The sequence below is a fragment of the Harpia harpyja genome, chromosome 6, assembly GCF_026419915.1.
Source record: "Harpia harpyja isolate bHarHar1 chromosome 6, bHarHar1 primary haplotype, whole genome shotgun sequence".
NCBI lineage: Eukaryota > Metazoa > Chordata > Aves > Accipitriformes > Accipitridae > Harpia > Harpia harpyja.
In genome coordinates, this window is record NC_068945.1 from 13,390,601 (window position 1) to 13,414,838 (window position 24,238).

A 24,238-nucleotide genomic window follows, 5' to 3' on the forward strand; every position below is an offset into this window, starting at 1 on the left:
ATGAAATTCAATTAATTTTTCCACAAGAATTACATTATCCTGATGACTTTTCTCCCTTGATCATTACTAACCATCCGCAACTCTCCTTAAGCATGGATTCTTTGTTAGCATTACGAGAGGCCTACCTACTTCAAAATTTGCCATATATTAAACTATGCAATTTAGTAACCAATATGAATATTGGGCCTTACTCTCATGAATTTTAAATAAAGTTTTATGATTTTTAAGAAATGCACTTTAGGGATAATTTATTGTGAAGCTTTTTAAAACTCACCTCTTCCTAAGTAACATCAAATTTTCTTTTTAGGTGACTATTGCCTCAAATTTAAATTGTCATCAGTTTCTCTTAGTGTTAGACGTGCAGGTATTTTTCCACTTTTTGTCCTAGAGTGAAACAGATTGATGGCTCCTGAACATTTGATAGTTCCAGCTGCTGTTCTCTTTTTCCCATTTTTCATTTTCAACAATCTTGACAAAAAAAAAAAAAATGGTCAAAGGTAACTTGTATTAACTAATGCCACCTTTCCTCCTCTATTAATAATTTCCTTTCTTCCCCCCAAATTAATTTCCCAGACATTTTAAAATCTCAGTTGCTTTCTTCCGCTTCTTCAATGAAAAAAAGTATTCCAGGCTTTAGAAAGGCTTCCATCTCAGCTACTGGCTCCAAAAAAAAAAAAAAAAAAAAAGTTTGCTCTGTCCAGCAGCTCTAACTCTCAGTTTTCCTATCCTTTACCTTCATCTTGTGTTTTTCTCTTACGTGCACTGCTATAAGAATTTATCTTCTACATGGTGAATAAAGGACTACAAAATATTCCTTCATGTTTAATATTGAGATATCCTTATGTGTTTAAAAATCATATCACTATAGCAAATGGTTAGAAAAACCTTCAGAGCTACAAAGCAAGATGTTTATATATTAAGTATAGACATGAGGCAGATTTGATTATTATCCAGTAATGAGGGATTAGGAAAAAATCCACAGAAGAAAGCAGCTGTGCACCCCAGTAACCTGTATAAATTACTAGCTGCCTCTTGACTAAATTAAAAGTAGTAAGAAATGTGGAAAAGCCATCACTGCTGCTACATTGTCTTTCACTTTCTCTGAGTCCATGTGTAACTTAGCAGAGAAAGGCTAAACCCTGTCTTTGTAAGCTGCAGCTTAATTAACAAATGCAGCCTTTGCCTTAGAAAAAGATAACAACCTCTGGGCTAATTCTAAATTTAAAGAGCTGAGAAAATAATCAGCACTAAGAAAATGATATTACAAAGCAAGAGGTTCCTTCAAAAAACAGATTAATAAGATACATAAACCTTCAGGACAAATGGGATTGCTGTGTGAATGGGCAGTGGTGGTGTTACTTCATAAATCCTAAGATGGGACAGATGACCCTTCCTTTTTTTTTCCTTTAAGCTTTGCATATCCCAAGGCACTGAACACCTCTATTCTACTGTGCTACCAAGCTTCTAGTTTTGCTTTCACAAAATATTTTCAAATTACTTCAAAGCAAATTAAAAATAAAATCACATTTGCAGTAATTAAATAATAATTACAAAAGAAGATAATCCACTATATTGCTATGCTGCACCCTGCACTGTCTGCTATTGGCAAGACAAAACAGAAAAGCAACTGGCAAAAAGTGATGGCACAAATAAGGTATTTTTTCCCAAACAACTGCTTGTTTCACCTAAAATTTGAAAACATTTAACTGCTTCTCTGCAAGATAAGTTTTATTTTATTGTATTTTCTGATCCAAATTTTTCCCCCCTCTTCTCTGTGAGCAGCTTCATTCCTATTTGTAACTTCTTTCCTATCTCATGCACGCATCCGGGTATGTACATAAACAGAGAAGACACACTGTGACGGAGGTCATTGACACAGAGGTCAATGGCAAAGCAACAAAAAAAGAAATGAACTTGATCTCAATTTAATGTAGGGAAATAAAAAGATGTGTTGTTTCAGAACAACATATATTTTGTTTCAGGGAAGTTCTGGAAAGCATTTTTTGCGCAGGCATTTTCTAACCTTTCAGAAATCTGGTAGTGTCAGTGGAGCAAGCCTCCAGATAGCTTTGTCGTTTACTATGATAAAAATGCAAAGGTACTCTATCTGCATTATCGATTTGAATCTCCAAATACAGCTTATGCACTTTGTGCAGTCCAATACCTTCAACAACCTCATCAACCTGCCTGTTCTGCACGCAGCTTGTCAGTGCACCAAATGGGCAAACAGTGTCTAATATGGGTGCTGTTAATTCAAGGAAAAACAGTGCTTTTGTCACTGTAGTTTCTTCCAGCCCTTTCTCTCCCAAGTGAAATAAGGCTTTTTGGCAAAAAAAAAAGTGCAGGTTTACTGGTTTGGCTTTGTAGTAGAGTAGCAAGGACTTGTGCAGTCTAGCTGTTAATAAAAGATTATGTGCTGCATTCCTAATGGGAAGAACTACGCTGGCAAAAATATGGTCTAGTGCTGTCCTGAGTCACAAAATCTCTAAAGAGTGAACCAACCAACACTCTCCAAGGTCTCCTGTCTGTCAGATGGGAAAAACTAACCCTCAGTCACTGAGACAGAAGGAAAGCGTCACAGTTAATGCCCTGCAACACACACACCAGTTCTGGGCTAAATGTCAAGGTGTTGACCTATCCTGCGGCATATGTGCAGTAGGTATGTAAGTTCCTAGTAAAGTCTAAGCAGATCTCTGTAATGCTGTCAAGGAGGGAAGCCAGAAAAAGATTCAACTCTTCATATTGTGGACATCTCCTAGCTTTGCTTGGTTAAATTGCCCACACATTGGTGTCTGGCACCATTTGAGACACAGAAGATGCTTAAGATAACTGCATAAACTGTCAGACATGACACAGGCCTTACCTGAGGTCATCCTTTTCTGCAGTGGCATCTGGAGGCCAGGTGGAACGTGTTAGATCATCTCCTATATGTTTAGGAAAATGAGTTGGGACTTAAGTCTCCACTGATTGAAATGAGAGCTTGAGCATCTAGACTAGGATCCAGTTTCTAAAATACTGCTGCTTCACGTCACCTCAGATGACAAAAGGTGTGTATGGCGTTGGAAATATGACATAGGCTTTATGGGAAACTGGCACCATTCTGGAGTGGTCATTGGAGGTCAAGGAAGATACTTCATGGTATTCGAAATAGCCGTGATCAGGCAACTGAATGCCATCACATCTTATATATATGCATCTTAGTTTCAAACTGAATTCCACTCCAATTAGGCCAAGGCATACAGGCAGTGGGATTTTTTAAATGAATAAGTATTATTTGTTAAATATTTAACAAAACCAGGTGTTTTTTTTTTTTTCTCATGAGGAGAAAGACAGTTCTGGGAAACGGGCTGGATCCCAAAAGTTTCAGGGCTTCCTAAGAACTACATAAAATGCTTCTGATCTGCTTCAGTCATTTGAGAGGAAAGCCCATCTAACTGCTTAAACGAAGTAAATAAAATGAAAGCTGGCCTGTGATACCCAGAACATCATGAGGGTTTCTTTTCCAAGCCTTTATTTCTATAGAGCTCTGAAACCAGAATCGAACACTTTGAAAAAGGCGAAGAAAGGAACTGACATGTTTAAAAAGAGTAATCTACTGCCTTGATGATCCAGAAAAAGTTGTGTATTAGAACAGATGCAATCCCAAATGAAATAAGGAAGAGTCTCTACAACCATGTGACTATAACTGTCAGGTAAAACAGGCTCTTGCCTTTTACTGAGCATCAGCAGTAGCAGAAAAGGAGGGCTAGAATTTAGCCCCAGCAAGTAGTGACAGAGCTTTGTGTGCGTTTACTACTGTTTCTGAATTAACAACAACAAAAAAGATGTCTTAGAAATGGTTTGTGTCCCTACCCAGCTCACTCAAAGCTTAAGTCTAGCTCCTGAGCTCTAACACCCTTCAGATAACTTCACCAATGCTCAGGATTAGATTACTGGGTGCTCCACATAGCACCATGTGGGTATAAAAAAGTTACCAAGGCTGCAAATATAATATAAAAGAAGGTAACTGTAGAACCAGAAGTGCAAATATATTAAACGTACAACTCCCAGTAAAAGATCTGAGTAAGAATCACATAGAAGTTTTTTTTCCAAAAGAAAAGATTGTGACAAGTTATGTTCTAGGTTCCTGAACCACATGCTGTATTACTATCTTTAAGTCATTTAAACTCCACTTTTTTGCACAGATGAAAGAACTCAAGGTTCAGTCATGTTTTAAAATTGTATTATTCTATGGATAAGCAATGTTGGTGGAGGGCATAGAATGCAGAGAGCCGATTTCATAAACAAGTCTCTGAAGCTTTTATTCCAGAATTACCACCAAGCCTGTAAAGAAGCTGAATTTGATTGCTTTCAACCCTGTATTATTCTTATGCATGGAACATTTAATTTTCAGATTAATATTTAGTCGCAAAGTCTATGACACTGGCTGAGATAAGACTGATCTAGTTTGGACCCTTAGAAATATAGATCCCAGAATTTCTTCTCTCTTGAATAAAGCACAGGGGAAAACAAATAATTAAGATAAATCCCCATTTTGCTTTTCTTTTGAAATCACTCAGGTTTAACACCATTGCTACCTTTTAGAGGGTATAAAAGAAAATTAGCCTTTCAGAAAAGAGACACAAGCAAATGCTGTTGTTCTGTTTCTATCTTTTTGTCATGTACATATTCTTTCCTCTCCTTGCCTAGGCATGGATAGTAAATGAATATAAAAATACAGAAAGAAATAGTGACACTGTTACCTGTGTTTTCACCATGCACTATTTTTCTTCTCAATTTCTTAATTGGTTAAGAAAAGCCTGTATATGATCCAGACTATTTTTAATTTCTCAAATTGTACAGAGCTCCCTCTACTTTTCTTTAGACTATTCTACAGCTTGCCATCTCCCTTTGTAAGACAGCATTTCATTATATGATGCATGCAATTTATACTCCTTAATTACCTCTCATTACTTCTACTTATGTTCTCACTCAATGTCCTGAATAATTCCTCTTGAACCTTGCTGTCTTCTCCCTTAAATATTTGCACAATTGACTTGTGTCCTTGTTAGTCTGTTCTTAACTAAGTTAAGTTTTAGTAACAATAAATCACTCCTGAAGAATCAATCACTCCCAAGCAACCCTACTGAGAACTGTTCTTTGAACTTGTATTCTAGTTTTAAAAAAACATCCTGAGAGAAATATTTCACTATCAAAGCCTTATAAAGATGAACTACTTTCTTTCTGCACCATGACACCAGGATCTGGCCTTTCTCATTGGCATCTCTCATAGCAACCTCATGTCTCACTATTTGCTTATTTTATCTTCACATTACTGTAGGATATAGATCTATACCTCCCTGAGGAAATACTTCTCATTTGTCCAAGTTGGTTGTAGGGTTCTGGAAATTACTTTTATTCTCTTGATCTTGCTCTGTCTCCACTATTGTTTTTAATGTTTTCTTCATTTGCAACCAGTGGCAAATTTAATTTATATTCACCTTGATCTCCCAGATCACTCATATTATTACACAGAGCTCACCGTTTGTTGTTGTTGGGGTTTTTTGTTGTTTTTTTTTTCTTATTCGACATGTATCAGCTGTGTAGGGAATTACTTAAAAATTAGCAGTTAGAATTTAGAGCTGAGGCAGTACTGTGACTGTGACAGATTAAAGGGTTTAACAAGAAATAATAACACAACTTTCTGTACAACATATTTGTCAAACACCTTTCATAACAAATATGTTAGAATCCAACAGTAATCCCTGTGCCACAAGAACAGACCTCATGTCTTCCCAATTTAAACTACTGCTGAGTAGTAGTACCCTTTGTTTATAGGTGTTCAGCTAATTTTCAGTCCAAAAGAGAACATAGTCTAAGCTAATTTCCATTCATTTTTAAAGTAAAGGCATTCTTTATAAGCTAGAGTTCATACAAGAGCTTTCTTTCCATGGCTTTTTATTCTGTTTTTCTGTGCCAGTCTAGGGAGAACTCCATCTGAATGTGCTACCGCCCTCCATCAGCCAAGCTGCTGATTTCATTCTGTCACCAATACTTTCTGAATAACTTTTGTTCAGCTCAGAGAGATTTTTTTCCACTTGTTTTCCATCCTTGGATGACTGACCAGGCTTGGCCTACCTATGCAACTTCTTCCCAATCCCTGTTGGCTGATCCATGGGCTGCAGTAAAGAAAGCAAGATACATTCATAATATTCTGAAAGGATAATGTGGCTTTTTATTTAATTGGCAAGCATTGCGTTGCTGGCAGATAATATATTTTCCATTTAAACCTATATAATGATATTCATAAAGTGTAAAAGTTAGTGGGCCCATGAGATGAACAATGGGAACCAACTAGGACTGAACAAAAATCCCCCCCCCTTACCCATCTCAAGCTAGAGACAAAACCCAGCAAAGGCAGGGGAGCATCTACCTGTACTGTACGTGGGAACTTCCCTACAGCCGTGCACCTGCAGGCTTAGAAACAAATTTCATGCCCGTGGTTTAGGGAAAGCTTGGCTCTCACTTTTCTTTCCAAAGCATTTAAGCCATCACATCTCACAAACGTTTTTGGAAGCAATTTGTACTCGCATGGTGTAGGACACGAAATGGAAAGAGGCTGGATGTCTGTGTAAGCCTAAAGCTGCTTACTAATTCGTCACCCACATATCAGCTATCCCAGAATCATTAATCACCAAGAGTGGTACATGACAGCTTCAGAGCTTTTATAAAAGGAAAGCTGGAAGTAGTTTTGGAAAGTACTGTAGGAGTTTTTCTTCCAGCCAATTTTCCCCCTGTAAAATTGGTTCTGAATTCATCACCCACACACGCTTTCCTGAATTCTAGTAACATTTTACATTTATTGGCATGAGGTTCAGGATAAGTTGGCTTTGTTTCTCCTCCCCACTACCCCTCAGGAGTTATTCTGTCCACAAGAAGTAATGGTTAAAAATGTTTAGCAGAGAGGATTGAAAGTTTAGCTGCTTATCTAGAAAAACAGGGCATGCCTGAAGTCATGGCAATGAAGTCAGCAGACAAAGCAGACTTCCTTCTAAGCCAACACTGAACCACTGTTCCCTTCTGGTTCTCTGCAAAGCAGGAAAAGAAATATATTAGCCAACCTTTTCTGAACTTCAGAAATGGCTACTTCTTTTGCCTCTGGTGTCTTTTTGAACAGACGAGCAAGCCCAGCAGTGCAGCAGTAGGTAGCCTGGCTGTTTCTGGCTGCGCAGTACTAAGCTAGCCCATAGTCGGCTCTGTGTAAGATCTGGTATGGTCGTGATATCCCCCATGCTCTGTGTTGGTTAACACAGATGAATGGAACTGGACTTGAGCATTTCAAGTTCAAAACCTGCGTGTCTTTCAATTTTCATAAATTCACCTCCACAGCTTCTACACGGATCTAGGAGCCTTACATTTTTAAGGTGGACTCTTGGGCTTTCTTCCTAGCACTACCCCTATGCTCCTGTTCCTGCCTGCTGCCGTTTTTTGGCATATTGTGCTGCCACAACCGGACTGTTTTTGTTCTTAGCTAACAAGTCCTTTCACATGCCAAAACAAACCTCCTCCAGGGTTCCTGTATCTTCCTTCTAAGACCACTTGGTGTACTTTGCCAGCTACTGTGCTCTTGTGTTTGTAGAATAAGCCTGCCCTGTCTCATCCCCTCTTGCTGCCATGTCCTCCATGACTTAAAGCTCTCTCCATATAACCTCTCCAGTGTTCAGCCCTCCACAAAGGTTTCCTTCTAGCCCAGCTTCACTATTATTAAGGCAATATTGCCTTTTCTGCCTATGCATAAAGTGCCCAGTGTTGCACTGTCTGCATTTGAGTGGAGCAAGTAATGCCCCAAGAGGCTGACTTAAAATTATACACTATGTATATTCAGAAAACTGCATTTTATTAGCATCAAGGCTTTTATGTCTTTGAAAATTGGATTTAAAGTTTTTTTCTTCAGCAGTCACAGTGATACCATTCAAATCATAAGTAGAAGTAGTGAGTCTGATGTGAGTCACCTGACTTAAGGAATTCTGAGGATTCAAATAAAACTATGAATTGCTGAGAAAAATTTTGAGACTGAAACATTATTAGTATCTTATAACTATCTATTTAACAGAACTCATCTTCATTGTGCACGCACAGTCTTAAACTAGAGACAACCATTTGCAACCAGTCTTACATCTCTCTGTTCAAACAGTTTCATCGTCTGCATTGCTGGTCTAGATGCAAGTATTTTCTCAGTGAAAAAATATAGCTTGTGCTCTACACAAGGTTATATTAGATTAATGGTCCTTTCCAGTTGCAAAATCCGTAAGGCTGTTCTCCATTGTTGGTTTTTGAAGCAATTTTGATAGAGTTTTCTTCAAGCAGGACTGGCTTTCGTAACACATGACTGAAATATTGATGAGAGGACATCCTGAAGCAGATCTAGGGATGACTGACTTGTACATCTGCAGCAGATTTGGCACATGTGGATGCATCAGATCAAAAGTATCTGTACTGTGGAGTCCATGCATGCACCCAGATAAGACAGTCCTCTGGCAAGTCTGCACCAGACCAATGCTCTCTCAACTGCTATAGCGTTTTTTGTCTATGACATCACACATGAATGGGGTTAGCTTCATGAAAAACACCTGCAAAGCTATAGCATTGCACTATTTTGACTTTATCCTTTAAAAAAAACTGTGTGACACTTGACAATGGCTATAAACAGCACCACCTCCTTAGGGATTCTCTTGTGCATTGTATATTAATATAGGATTTGTACGGCAGGATCTAGATCTCCTATTAAAACCCCTAGAAGTAAATCCACACAAATACTAAATAAAATTTATTTACATGGATCAAAAGTCTCTATCACAATTCCTGTCAGTTTTGTGAAGCTACATTTGGGATTAATTTGACCCACTACAATTATTTTCACATCTGAACACATCATAAAATCTCTATAAAGAGATAAATTAAATGGGGAAGAGCAACACAAAAATTATTTACTATAAATTATGAAATAAAACAAGATGGCAGAGTAATCTCTGCACAGATGAACCACTAAAATATAATTAGTGAGACTCAGCAAAAGACTGAATATTCCTGAAATAGCTTTAACATGTCTTGAATAAGATATAATCTTGGCATACTTTTAAAACTCCTGTTCAGCTCAACTAAAAAAAAAAAAAAAAAGCAAAGGAAAGGAAAAAGAAAAGAGAGCATGTCAGAGAGATTGATCTATATGACTGGAAAGCTGAGAAGATTATTAATGGGATAAAGAACCTTTCTGTTACAACTTACTAGTCTGAAGGCGGTCCAGTATTACAGTACCCCAAAGCACTACAGTTTCATATTTCAGATCAGATGATGATGGATGGATGGCCAGATGGAAGGAAGGAATCAGAAGCCCAGGATTTAAAAACTTGATTGCCTAAGTTAGGCTGCTAAAACAATGACCTTATTTTCAAGTTATGAATCATTGCTAGTCTTACTGAATTGGACTCCTAAGACTTCTCTGCAAACTCACTAAAATGAATTTAAGTCACCTACTTTCAGAAGCTAGACAATAACTTAAAGATGTATTGTCCCTTTCCATAATGAAGTGAACTGAACCATGGATTTTATTTTTGCTATAGAGAGCTATCTATGCTGTAATTTATTTTCATTTAATTAAATTGCTCGAACTTTCTAAGTTAAAGAACACTGTTAGGAGCCTATACCTTAAAAATGATGGAAACAAGGAGAAAGACTGTTTCTAACATCTGTAGCTCTGCTTGTGTGCATCTCCCCATCACTTGCCTGAACTCACAATGACATCACCAGCATGGCAATCACTTCAATATACCCCTCCTACCAACTAGAACTTTACAAGAACTTAAGTCACTTAGCTTTAAAAAGCACAATAGAAAAAATAAAGAGGGTCTTATACTATATCCTGAAGGTAAAGTTTGTATAAATGGGACCTGTCGGCAGAGGCTGATCTCACCTGTCAAGGTGGCACACGGGAAACAACAGACAAGTCTCAGAACAGAGACTTATTTGATGTTATAGACCAAAATGAACGTGCTTGAATTGCAAATCAGAAGCCAGAGCAGCCAACAGAGAACAGTTGGAGCTACGTAAGCCTCATGTGTCTCATACAACTAATTAAACATTCATCCTTATTTTATTACTGGCTGGTGCTCACGTAAGCTCCTCAGTTTGGCCCCATTTAGAGAAAGCGATTGCAATTCAGTTTGGGATGGAGGCGGCATCAGTGTATGCAATGAGAACCTGCAACAGTTAATAAATGCTCTAATCTCCTAGCTAAACAAAGATAGTGAAGGATCTCTTTGCCACAGCCATTACTTGAGACTTGAGCAATTGGGAATTCAAAAGCACATCTAGGCGGCCGAACTCATTATGAAACAGCAGACACGCTGCTTCAGCTGAGAGATCACACGCGGCACCAGCTAGATCTCTCAAGATATCCTCATCAGCCAATTTCACCTGTCTCGTGCTACAGGAGCACTGCCAGCTTCCCCCTCGCATAGTCTGGCTCCAGAAAGGCACAGCATTTACCACTTAGCCTTGTGACAGAGAGCATGTTACAAAGCTGAGCATCACCCCACCAAATGACATTGCTTCTTAAAATACACCACTACTCCCTCTGCCGAGCTCTTCCCTGTTCATAGACCAGTCATGCCGGACTTGGAAGAAGCGTACGGGTAAGCAATCAGTAATGCCAGGCTGACATCCTACAAAAAGTCATGTCGCTGCATGATGCCTTATATCTGACTGGTATCAAAATGCGTCAGCTGAAAGGGCCAGAACAGTCATCGAAATTGGTTTTCTATATGGCCTGGAAAAGGCCATTACCAACCATTAAGGAAATCCAGTTTCTGTATCTGTCCCATACCTGTAACCATAGTGAGCGAGCTCGAAGGAAGAAAGCAAATGTTAAAAGGTGACAGAACAGCATCGTTGTTATTTTGAGTTAGAATTAGTTATCCCAGAAAGGGTATTTGAGGATTAGTGTTTTCACAGTACTCTGCAAATGCAAGGACTTAGGAGTTATAGATTATGATAAAATTACTTACAATGTTCTTCATGTGTTTCAACATTATGGTCAGACGGGTGCTCTCGTAGGATATGACTAATTGTACTCCAGGCTTATGATCAGTTGACTGAGGACCTAAAAAAGGCCAGATAGTTTGATTTTTAGTTAACAGCTCAGTGGAAGTACCTCTGTAAAGTATTGCAGTACACACGAACTAATATATAAAAAGAACCTATTGCACGCTTAAATCAGGGATGAAATTAGAAAACACAGATAAGGAGTGAGATGGAAGAAAGTGGTCTGACATGCAGTGCTCATTTTCTTTCCTGTTTATACACTGACAGTGAGATTTTTTTGTTTGCTAATTGCCATCAATCTGAATTTCAGTGGGAAATTTATGCTTGAGTAACAAATAATTGGGGCTTTTTTTGGCAATCATTGATGACACTAGTCAGTATTGCAATTCTTCTGTCTGGTTAAAAACATTGAATTTTTTTTTTTTTTTTTTCAGTTCCCAGCAGAAAGAAAAAAAAAAAAAAAGAAAAAAAAGAACAAGTTTCCAGACCAGTTCCAAAACAACTGTTACAGAAACAACATCTATATCTGTCATATATAAATTCTCCCTTCCTCATTCTGTATTTTTCCCTTTCCAGGCTGGTTTTCATGCAACTCATTGCTTTCATAGATTTTTCTACTAAGATGCATTTACAGAGTTTCATTCCATTTCCACTGAAAAAAACCCCATTTTTCAGTTTCCAGGCAAGAAGGATCAGTCTCATAATGTGGAAGAAATGACTAAGCATATCCTGTTCCTTCTTTCTGCTGGAGGCATTGAGCCAGCTGTCTTCACTGCCAAAAAGGTGTGTCCTTGAAGTTGGGTAAGTAATGTGGCTTACCTGCCCCCCAGAGACAGCAGAGAAAATACAGATGGCTTTTACCACAGTATATTAGGTGAACACAACCTCCGCTCAGTATCTATCTGACCTTCTTATTTTGCAGCGTTAAGCCTGAGCAGGGCAGACATGAGCCATTTTGCACCACTTGGTCTGAGACCTGGGGTTCTCCCCACGTGGTCATCATCAAAGACAGTCCTAACACTGCCTGTGTGAACTAGCCTGGTTTTACTTGTGCAAACAGGGCTTCACGTAATTAGACCAAAGCTGTATTACAATCCGTATTATATATGTACTATACTTGGAAAAAGAACAACTCAGTTCTGCTAACCTTACAACAAAATAGTGATCTCTCATGAGCTGGGCTCTGTTCTGCCCGCCTCCCTGTTAAAGAAGTAGCTGACCTTGACACCTCAGACAGAAAAGTCCTGCTCCCCTGCAAGCACACTGGGATCTGCCACTGACACACCAGCCTTAAACCCACCGCAGGGTGACATAATGACAAAACAATATAGTCACAATTCATTCTTTAAATAGAAACGTATCTTTTAAGAAGTGGAAGGAATGAGAAACGATCATGAGAATGAAAGTACTACCATCACACACAAGGGTTATGCACTAGCAAGAAGAGGCTTTTTAGAGAGTATCAGGACTGCTCATCCTCAATAGCAGGCAGGATTCCCACATATTCCTTTCAGCTTCAGCAGACACCTGTGCACTCTGTCACACTCTTGCTCTCTTTTTTCCACATGTGCACCAGAGCTCTTACAGCCAGGGTTGTAAAAGCAAGAAATCAAACTCCCTCTACTCAGCCTTTACGCTGTTGCTCAGCAGAGGAGGCAGCAGAGGGGAAGTGATAATGAATAAGCCACATTGGCTGTGTTTTTCTGAAGAACCCAAATGTGTAACCTCTGGAGTGAACAGAGGCTAAAATAACCACTAAGCAGATAGAATTACAGTGGTGTCATGTACTACTGACAGCCAGAGAGCTAGTGCAATTGCCATTTATCCTAAGGAAAGGAATTCAAATGAATTAAAAATAACACAGTGTGTACGTACAACTGCCATAATATAATTCTTCCAGGCAGCCTGGATATCAACACCTCTGAGATTCTGATGTTTGGGCTGGAATTTTAGAATATGAATCCATCTCCCATTTCTTCCCTTTAGAGACTAAAAAAATACATTTTTAATCACACCCTAATTAGAGAAGGGCCTGAAACTGACTCTTGAAGAATTGAAATCTTATGAAGAAATCACTAAGCTGGGACTTAGAAGACCGAGGTGCAGTTCTTCATTTGTTATTCTCCTTTACGAACTTTGACAAATCATTTAGCCAGACTGTACCTTATTTCATTTCTTGTTGCATGCAAATAAGGACAGGGGATGAATACTCCATGAACCAGTCAATGCTGAGTTCTTTCCAGGGTAACAAAAAGCCCACAAAAATCGGTTCTTCCCCCCACCACACAAAGCCACTTTACCATATTTTTTTTTTATGTTGTGGGACCTTTTTCTTTTGCATTGCAACAGGGAAGATAGAATCCTAGAGCATTAAAGACAGGGTAATACAAGGGGAGTTGTGTTTTAACATAAGGGCACAATTTACTTGTGGGGCTCTGTTAATTTTGTGACTTGTAGTGGATCATCCTGAGTGGTTCAGCAAGAGCAACAAATTTCAGAGGCTAAATTACATCACTAGAGTTCAGCTGAACACAGTGCCTTTTCTCTCCTACCAGCATTACCGGGGCTTTTTTCTGCATTACTTTTAAAGTGTGAGTACTTATATTGAGTCGAGGAATTTCTCTGTGGGAGTTGGCATTTTCATTTATAAAAACCCAAATGTAAATAAGTTTCTAACCAAGCTGAAAATAATGAAAAACATGGGAGAGGAAACTGCATTTCTAATTGAGTATGTAAAATGAAGTCTGAAACAGACACTATGGGCACAGCTATTACTAAAATATTTGCTCTTACTATGTAATAAATTGAGCAGTAATGGAAAAAATCAAAAAAATAAAAGGAAAGTAAAGAAAAAAAACAACAGTGCGGGGAATCTGATAAACAAGGAAGAAACTTCTATCGCTTATATTTCATAACTAAAGGCAGTTACTGTTAGCTACACTCAGCTGTTATATTTTAGGTTTTCCCAGATTCAGTGCTAAATCATAGTCTCTTTGAAGTCTAAGTGATTTTAGCTTCAAATGATAATAAAATACACATACAGTAATTACTTCCAGTTTATCCAGGTTGGGCAGATGGACTTGAGCTCAGGCCCTGCATTTTTAGGAACTGTCATGCTCTACTTGCACTCTGTTATAGGCAAAGACCAAATGCTGTCTGTTGTAGATACAGGACAAAGCTCCACTGACTTCAGCTGAAGCAAGATTTCCCTCCCAGGGATTGATTCTTCGTTCACTGGTGTGAATGCAAAAGCTGTCAAGTACTAAACGAGGACCCTGGAGTGCTCGTAGTCTTTTTCTATATGACTTGTGCCTGTGCGTCCCAGCACTCTGCAGTGGAAGTCAGCCACCAATCCCCTTTTGCAGAAAAACAAACAGTGCCAGTTTATAATCTCTTTCATCAAGGACAATAACACTAGAAAACTGTGGGCCCTTTTTTCTTTTTGAATGAAAAAATTAAGGCAATTAGCATTCAAATTTCTACCGAAGGTGGAATGATCTTCAGAGTAGTCAAGTATGCAGTTCTTTTCTTTATCTAGATTGTCTTTTCTAGCATGTCGGAGAACTACCAGCTCTATATTCTGTCATTTGTGCAATGTTTTCATCAGCAGCATTTTAAAACAAGCTCTACATTACGCGTTGCACAATGCATGAGAAATATAAACAGCAAGGAAGAAGCTACACAGAAGACTGACAAAATCAATAGGGAAACTATAATTTAATAATACATTGCATTTCACACCTGGACTGCAAAGCAATGTGAAAACACTAATTAACTAAGTGTCACAGCACTACCGTTAGGGAGTTAAGAATTATTCTGTATTCTGCACCCTCAGATTTTTCTTAGACCTTTCTTCTTGTTGACAGCCTGTTTTGACATTTGGCATCAAAGGGTACTGGAACCTGTTTGGTTTTCCAGGGCCAGGGTTGAATGCCCCAAGCCAACCATCTGCCTGCTTTAGCTACAGCTTGGGTTTATGAGCCTCCAATGTACCCAAATGCAGATAGTCAGCTGTAAATACGTTAACTGACTATCTCACTGGTTTCATCCCACAAGCCAGCAAGAGGTGCTTATGGCCAGCAAAACAGCCTAAATGCAACTAAAGTAGGAATGCAACTTGTGGCAAAAGCTTTACACTGAGAATGAGCAACTGCAGCAGATTGAAACGCTATGTAACATGAGCAAAATAGCCTACTCAGAGACTATTCATGAGAACTGCAATTCTGCATGGAGAGGCATACCATATGATAGGCTATTTGGAAAGCTTGGATCTTCCTTTAGAAGGACACAGAGCCAGCTTCTCTACCTCACTAAATGGACAGAAGCCCATTGAAATGCATGGAGCGCTAATCAAATTAAACATGCTAGAACTAGGCCTGGGTTGTGCACTGTTATAACCAATAGCAAAGACTTCGTGATTTCATAACTTTGACAAAACAGTCTAAAATTATTAATATTTTCAGGAGATATAAACTCAAGAGAAGAAAAATAAACAAGATTGATATAAAAATGTTTTTGATAGATTTTCTTTCTTCCTTTTTTTAAAGGGCCTTTATAAAAAGCTGTCTGTGAAATCATTCCTGATATCTGCTCTCACTCCCTTGTAGTGAGCTTGGTATAATGAAATGCTGACAATATTCAGTATAATTCAGAATTCACCCCACTGGGACTACTGAATCAGTATTCATGTCAAAGTAAATTTAGCACTGATTTTTAATCTCTTCATTGCTAGGAGCACAGTACGAATTCATAAATTTTAATTTTTATTTTACTTTAGTAAGTGTAATTACCTACAACACTTATAAATTAAAGCAGTCTAAGAGAAAGATGCTGTCTTGATCAAAATTCATAACCTGCTTCTATTGGTCATTCATTTTATTTTATATTGATCCTAACTAAGAGAAAGATGATTTGCTTGTGTAAAGGCCGAGAGAGAAATCACCAGATTCATGGAAAGCTACAGCCCATATTAAACCTGAGTTATTCTTCAAAACAGGCGAAAGTTAAGGCCCTTATGAGCTCATAAAACAATAAAAGCTGTGGGGGAAGGATGTATTCTTTCATGGAAATTGCCTTTCTCCTGCAGGCTCAGTGAACTTAATTCCTGCCCGAGACTGACTATAGCATTACCACAGGGCTTACTTTCAAATCAAGAGTGTTTCAGGGCACCCTCAGCAAGCAACAGCCTCCAGGGCCACTGTGCTCTTCCCAGCAACTCCTTTTTTGCTACCTGGCAGCTTGGCATGATCAGCCACCTCCTGCCTTAGCTACACTTGTGTCTTCTCCTTCTCACAGGACAGATGATAATAAAGTACAGAATGCCATGCAGCAAAAAATCTGAGCTAGGTAGGGTATGGCAGCAGCCTAACTCCAACAAGGAGGGGTGAAGCATAGACTAACATATATGAAAATAATTTTCCAGGTGGGTAATTAGCACTTGCATGGCTGGTCTTCCTCTGATAGCTGAGCTAGCTCATTTACAGCTAAGCTCACCTGCTTCCCCAGTTCATTGCAATCGACTGTCGTCCAGGTGCATTCCCTTCCCTGCTGACAAGAAGTGGTGCCATACCCAGAGGGACTCAGCCCGTTATTCTTGTTCTCTGTTTTTATGGAGTCTAAACTCATTGGGTCCTAACTTGGACCTTGTGTGCTACTGGCATTCTATCAATAAATGAGAGTCATGAATTTTCTAGGCCAAAGGCAGATGGGGTTTTTTTGCTTGTTTATTTTTTTTTTCCTCCTGTGTTAAACTAAGGTTTTGCCCTGAGTCTAGAACTGAAGTGTCCAAACTTTAAAAGGCAGAGTTCCTGAGCAGGAAAAAATGAATCCCTCTGTAACCATAATGCTTGAGGCTAGAGACACATTAATCTCCTCTGACCACGTTGTGACCTTCACCTCCACTAACTGTATAGTGAAGCAACAGATTGGGTTACCTGTCACACAGCTTTCATCAAACGCCCACCAAACACATTTTTACCTCTGTTTCTTTATTCTCTTCTCTGATTTTGATGTCATTGACAACAAAAATAAAGGGCTTACCCTTCACACTCTATTGGCTCAGGACACCACTGTAGGAATTATGAGACTAATTTATTTCTCAGCTTTATTACAGACTCAGTTCATACTTTTGCATAAGACTTTTACACCCAGATTCTCTGTAATAATTAGGCACCTAAATATTAGTGAAATGTCAAAATCCTTCTAAAGACCTGGGACTTTAACTCCTTTATGCCTCAGCTCACTCTCACACATCTGCATCTTTGGTTAAGACGCCTACAGAGTAAGGCAGCCCACAGATCCAGAGTACATGTTACATTTGAACTCTGGTTTGGATTTTCTGTGACAAGATTTAGCCTTGATATTCCTAGCACCTAGGACATCTTTGCATTATCTCCTCATTCCTTTGTAAAAGTTAGAGCAACCATTAGTAATTTCCAATAGTCATAATGGATTTAATATGATAATGGCATGCCCTAATCAAATAAACTCTACACAGGGGGAATCTTCCAAAGGCTGAGAAGCCAGAAATGGGATTTATCTTGTTCTGATGCATTAAAAAAAATGGTCCCGGTAAAAGAGATAATGAAGCCTCTGTCTGCAGAGAGATTAAATTAATTTAATGGACATGCAAACTAAATATGCAGAGATACTTCCGCTCCTTTCTGAAATGTGGATAACTGGTGATCTTGGAAACTATCCTATCACTTGGAGCACATAACCAGCTGAATTGTTGTGGTGCAGAGTGCAGCTGCAGGCTTCTTTATGAGATTTTATTTTGCCTAAAAACTGACTATGGAAGATTATTTTCAGTGCAGAACCAGTGCAGTGGAAGACAATAAACATCCACAGTTTACATTTTATGGTTTATGCTTTGGCTCTTAATGCTGTAATACCAGAGATTAGATTAAATTAGGTGCTGGACAGAAGAGGGAAATGGGTTAAGTATTTAGATAGGCTAAGGGAACAATGCAGAATCTCATTTAGTAAGAAGTGAATTACCACTCACTATCATTAATAATGTATGCCTAGGCATTAACATAATGTTCTGTTATTTACCTGCTCCACTCATTGTGAAAATGACTTTAGAAGTCGTCCCTAATTTTCTTCGCTTGTTCAAGCACACATTGTGCTTTGTCATGACTCAGATCCTTTCCTGCAGATTCTTCTCTAAAGATTTTGTTTTGTAAAACAAGAAACCTGCCACAGTTTGTGTAAATAAACTTTTCCTTTGCATATAGGTATGTTTATTCAAAAAGAAATGAAAGAAGGCTGAGGAGAATATGTCAAAGTGAAAGAAAACTACAGGTCACATTACTAATACATTTTCAGAGACCTTGAGAAATCAGGAATTACTTGTTGGTATCTTTATATCTTAAAAAAAAAAAGCCACCTAAACACTTTAGACTCACCTTTGCATTATTATATTTAATATTATTAAAGAAGTCCTTCTTCAAAACCAAATAAGATTGGTAATCCACGTACCTAAGGTCACGGACGATGAATCTTCTGCCAAGGTATTTTTGGACCAATTCAAGAAGAAGCTGAGTACAAGCTCATTCTGAAAGAAAATAAAAATACTTTAGGGAATATCATATGTTGTGCGCTGTTCCTTAAATTATGCCCCTCCGAGCAGACCGCTGGTAGGTTTCTAACGTATGTATTGGAGTTAGCAAAAAAGGGGAGCCTTTCCCCTCTGATCATGGGCAAGGCCCCAGGGAAAGATTTCTACTCAGGCACTGGGAAGACAGTGGTGCCCCTTACCACTGGCTCTGGGATGCCGCCTTAGTGCCTACCTGGCCCCTTTCTGTCAACACGCTTCCAAACAGCAATGTGCCACGTGGGCCATAGATTTGTATTCTTGCTTGATCTCCAGTGTCTCGAGATATGTATTAGCAGCTGCAACTACTTTTACAGAGCAGCCCATCTGTGAAACAAATGCAGGAGAACATCTTTACTGTGTATTGTGTAGTCAGCATGAAATTCGCCCTTGGCACAGGACCGACCCCAAGCATCCGACCTAATGTGTGCCTCCGTGAGGCTTAGATATTGTGCATACCTCCCTCACATGGCAGCTTAACGGACACTCACACTGAAAAGCTCCATACCGTTAACTCCTACCAGAAACCAATGGGGCTTGAAAGGGATGATCATATTTCGCCATCCTGTTTAAGAGTAATCCACCTTATGTACTGCACTATAACTTTTATTTTTATGTACTGACCTGTACTGCTCTAGTGTACATATATAACAGGTAGTTACATTCAGCTGTAGAGAATTAAAACAATAAACCAAATCCCCAGATTTGAGTATTGTGCAAGGCAATAAAAATGTGAATTCTGAAATGGACTCATGATTCTGAATCAAAGGTGGACAGTAACTGCATTTTATTAGCTTTTACATAAAGCTGTATTTCAGAATGGCCATTCTTTAAGACGGTTAGAATTGCTACATTCATACTGATGTTACTTGGACTGACACTGTAATGGATGGGTAGAACAAGAGACTTTTCAAATTCTATCATTAAAATGTCACCATTGTTTTTTTCCAGGCCATGGAAAATAATGTGTCTCTTATCAGCAAAATGTACTTCATGTAGCATTTGTCTTGTTTCAATTTGACAAGATATGGCATGATTTGTGCAAGGAAAAAAGAAAAGGCAGGTTTAGTGACAAACGGAGATAGTAAGGAGTTAACGTGGTTACAGCAGACAGAGGAACAAAATGCGTATGTTCAGCATAGAGATAAGATTTAGCAATCTGGATTTATTTTAGCAGTTGCCTTTTATTTTTCATTCTACTCTGGAGTTTTTCCTCCCACACTGATATTTTCTTTAAAAGAAAAATCAGGAAAAAAAAAAAAGGATAAACCAACAGAATTATTTTCCTTGAATAGAATGACAAATCCTTAAGGTATTACTAGTGGACTTCCAATACACCTATCTGTTCTGAGCATGACTAATTATTCTCTCATCTCATGAAGACAGCTTACAGGGGAAAGCCCATACACCTGCTTCAGCTTTCAGTAGCTTTAAACAGCCGAGTTATTCCCCGTGGGACGTCCATTTGCTTTTTCAGTACAAACCCCAAGTGTAGGAAATCTCAAGGGTTGAAAGAGTGTATTTTGGCAGCTCAGCCTTTATTTGACAGCATAAATAAGCAGAGAAACTTAAGTAGCCCTTTGAGTGCAAAGATCTTGAGAGAAGTGGGCAGGAAGGGAAGGAAGGATACACTAACTGACTTGAAAGAGAAATAAAAAATTCCACACTGAGCAGCCTGGTGTTCTGCTTCCTCTCCACTTACTCTTTCTGCAATAAATGGAAATATATGAACAGAATGGTTTGTAAACAGGAGGTGCAAAGATTGTTTCAGGCGATAGTTCCAAATTCTCATTTCTAAAGGAGACAACATTGAAAAAAAAATGACATTTGGTTTAAGTACAGAAGTGGAACTCGTGCAGATCTTACATCAGGCATGAACACGACAGGCAGGTACACTGCTGGTGCCACAGCACTGATTACAAACCTTCCCCTGTCCGTGTGTCCATTATACTCAACAGGTATTGAAGCATGTGGGGAAGCAGGGAGGCTCATACTGGTAAATGGAATGCAAAACCATAACTGAACAGGTCATGTTGCAAGGGCAGATGTAGCAGTCTATCCAGGGCAAAGTGCATCAAAAGCATTGGAGAGATCTCCTACGTGTTTGTGGCAATAAGCATTTTGCAGACAGTTATTCATAAGACAGCGATTTCTCCCTGAACTGTGTTAATCTGCCTGCTGCAGGAGTCCACCATTTAGATTTCCACCAGCAAAGTGCGTTAAGCACCTTCTTAAGTTCACCCTTTGTCAGCAGACCACCAAAGCACATGCTGAACTTTCAGGTGATTCCTAAATCAATGGGACTTCAATCAATTGGACTCCAGTCAGTGGGACTGAAGTGTATGCTTAGAGTCAAGCACGCATCTAATTACACTGCTAAATGGAAACAGGCACATCAGAGCTTTGAACATATGTATAATCAAAAGCACACTATTTCGGTGGATAGAGTCCACTTCTAAACAAGCAATTATTACAAATATGTGACCATAGGTGGGAATCTTAGAGACCCTGTGACAGTCTTGGCAGATAGGCAGGCACTGAGGATGACCACAACCACTCACCTCCCCTTTTTTCCTCTGGAATTCTTTAAATTGGTAAATGAAAATTCCCTAAAATACTGTCCATTTAGGGATTTTTAGGAAAGCCACCTATCATTTGTCTAACCATTCTTACCTAATAAGACAACAATCTTTAATAGGTAATGTTGATATTTTTTCAGGTCACTCAATAACATCAGCCTATTGGGGAGCAGCCAGGTATGTATGGGTGCATCAGTGTTGGTCTGGCTAGAACTCATGCATGACCTTTTTCCAGCCATTAATCTCAAAAGGGACAAATTCCACCTTCACTTACACCAGGATACAACTGAAATAAGTAATTTCAGTGACACTGGGGGAGCTGGCAGAGCCCTGCACCACTGTAGCATGGTACAATTTGTCTACTGCTTTCCATCAGAGACTAACTAGAAAAGCACTCTGCTGTTAGATAAACACAGCCAGATTTAATTTCATTAAAAAGAAAAGCAGCCTTGCCTCTGCTTTCAGCTTTCTTTTCAGCTGTGTTAGAGTAGATTTGGGGTCAGAGAACACCCATGCACCTGTTATACTTTAACAGGATGGAGAATCAGCAGGAAAGAAAAAAAGCCAGAAAAAGCTGACCTTGCTGCAGCTATTATAACTTCAGGAAAGGACAGCAGAAAAGAGAGGACTTTGAACCCTCCTCATTTTGGCTCCGCTGGATGCCTTGCTGCAGCAGTACGGGAGTGGTGGGAGTTTAAGGGACCCACATACCTCAGGTGCACTTTGTACCACTGCATTATGTACCTCCATACGGGCACTGTGGGAGCTATTTTCTCACCTCTGCAAATCCCAAGTAGCGCCAGTGAATAAAATACAAATGAAATATGGGAAGCTCTTATCAAACTCGATTATTTTTATAGTGTAAAACATTAGTCACTCTAGAACAACACTGTGGTCCTGGTTTTCACTGTATGCTTCAAAATGAGTGAATGTAATTTACAATCTTTTCCATTTACATCCTTTTTAAAGCCCTTTTACACAGCCTATAAGTCACCATAAAACTGTTTATAGAACCTATCCATTGCTGATACACTGTCACTGTTTGCTTACCTGTTTGCTCTAGGTTTATCTTTGGCCCCAAAGTCCCTAGTTAATTTGGATACTTAGAAAATTTTTATAGAGTCAAACCCCAACATGCTTCATTTCTTTTTACTGATTAGCCTACGGTGCACCTGCACTTACTATTATGTTTGCCAACCCCCTCCATCATGATAAACAAGCTCCCTCAAACATCCAAGCCCACTGAACTTGTACACAAAATCAATCTATGTGAAAGATGCAGGACAAATAACATGTTTATTTAAGGCTGCGTAGTATTGCGAGATCAGTAAATACATCTAGTGTCTGAGCTGTGTTATCAATAACAGTATCCACAAATTAAATGCCACCTCCTTTAAATGATGAGAGATAGGAAGATTATCCATAGAATGCCACTAGCTGGCTGATAGTATCAAATGCACACAGCTGCTATATAAAACATTGCTTTAGGTTCAGTTTTAGATTTTTCACTTGTAATGCCCAAGCCAGGTGCTAGTTGTCTTTTCAAGATAAGCATGAAGACATTCAGCTTTGTGAATGTTGCTGTTTGACACCAGGGCCCAGGGCAGACTAAATTAATGGAGCCTTACCTTGCTTTTGTGTCCCCAGGGAGAGTACATCCCTCCTACAAATACAGCAGTAAAATGACAAGCCACGAGGGCACCCTTAATTTATATGATATGTTATGAGATTTGGACTGCAATATCCATTCAGTCCATCGCTCAGATGGAGTTGAGTGAAATAGAGAAAAATGTAAAAGTGGTTAGCAGCAGCTGCCTTTTGTCACAAATTTGATTTATACTGTGATAATGTATATTTTTGTCTTCCTCCATGTTACCAGCCTTCAATTTATTGTTTCTTGATGCTTCACCTTTTATTGGTGGCACCACTTGGTTGTTTTGCCTTTTAATGAAGCAAAACTCCAGGAGTCTAAACACTGTTGAGTATATTGCATTGCTGATCTACAAGACCCATGCATTTCAACGCATGCAGCTGATGAACCAGCCAGCAATGGTGCAACTGGCACAAAACTAAATATTCTTATGGTGTGATCGCATATATTGCCACTGGTTTGGGAGGAGTAGAATGAAACTAAAAAAGGTGCTGAAACCTGTTTTTGATCCTGTCCTAAATGACTCAATATGACAACGAAGGTGCATCAACTTTTGCATTTTAGTGACTGATTTAATGAATATAGCTTGTTGTTCATGTATATAGCCTGGTGGCGTAGTTACTTATAACCGAGTGTTAACCTGAATTTAGGAAAAGCACTATTCTAGGCAACTCTTCAACAAAGGTCTGTAAGGAAGTCAATGAATAAGGCTTATGCTCAAAGTAAACCACAGACTTAGAAAATGGGATGGGTGTGAGCACATTTAAGCATTTAAATTGGCCCAACAGTAAATATCTCCATCAGTTGATGTTTCTGCATTTATTGGATCTAATACTAAAATTCAGAGATAGAGAAAGGTGGCTTGAAGTTTCTATTCTTTAAAGAAGGGTTTAAAGAAACATTTAATTCCATTTGAGCTACAGTGCAAATGAGAAGGCAACTATTTTCTACCTCTCCTCCTTTGTTCAAACCACTTAGCAGAAAAGGTCAGTGACATTCTGACTTACTCTTAATTATAACACAATTTTCACAAACAGAACTTAATCTGGACTAAAAAGCATGCACTTAAGGCATGACTGAGGAAGGAATTTGGATATAATTCAATGCTTTCTTTATTTCTAGGATTTTTAATTACTTAATTGGTAGAACCAAGCGTGTAGACAGTCCTGTGCGGATGGGACTAAACTTTTCAGAGCTTAAACCGGTGTCTAGTCAATCAGGGTAATGTGTTTACAGGGATAGCAAGGGTATTTTGTAATGAAATAAAAGCTCTTCTCTCCATTTCAGACAATACTCCAGCATACTGTACAGCTACAATATAACTACGATACC

General features: G+C 38.9%; 1 protein-coding gene across 1 annotated transcript in view; it reads right to left on the reverse strand.

Annotated features, from left to right (window-relative positions):
* The window catches only part of PIK3C2G (phosphatidylinositol-4-phosphate 3-kinase catalytic subunit type 2 gamma), a 211,250-nt gene that overhangs the window by 11,453 nt on the left and 175,559 nt on the right, over positions 1-24,238 (reverse strand). The window contains exons 30-31 of the mRNA XM_052790705.1: positions 18,562-18,637; positions 11,043-11,137 (exon numbers count right to left, since the gene is read on the reverse strand). Coding sequence (XP_052646665.1) covers positions 11,043-11,137; positions 18,562-18,637 — 171 coding nt within the window. The remainder of the gene's footprint in view (positions 1-11,042; positions 11,138-18,561; positions 18,638-24,238) is intronic.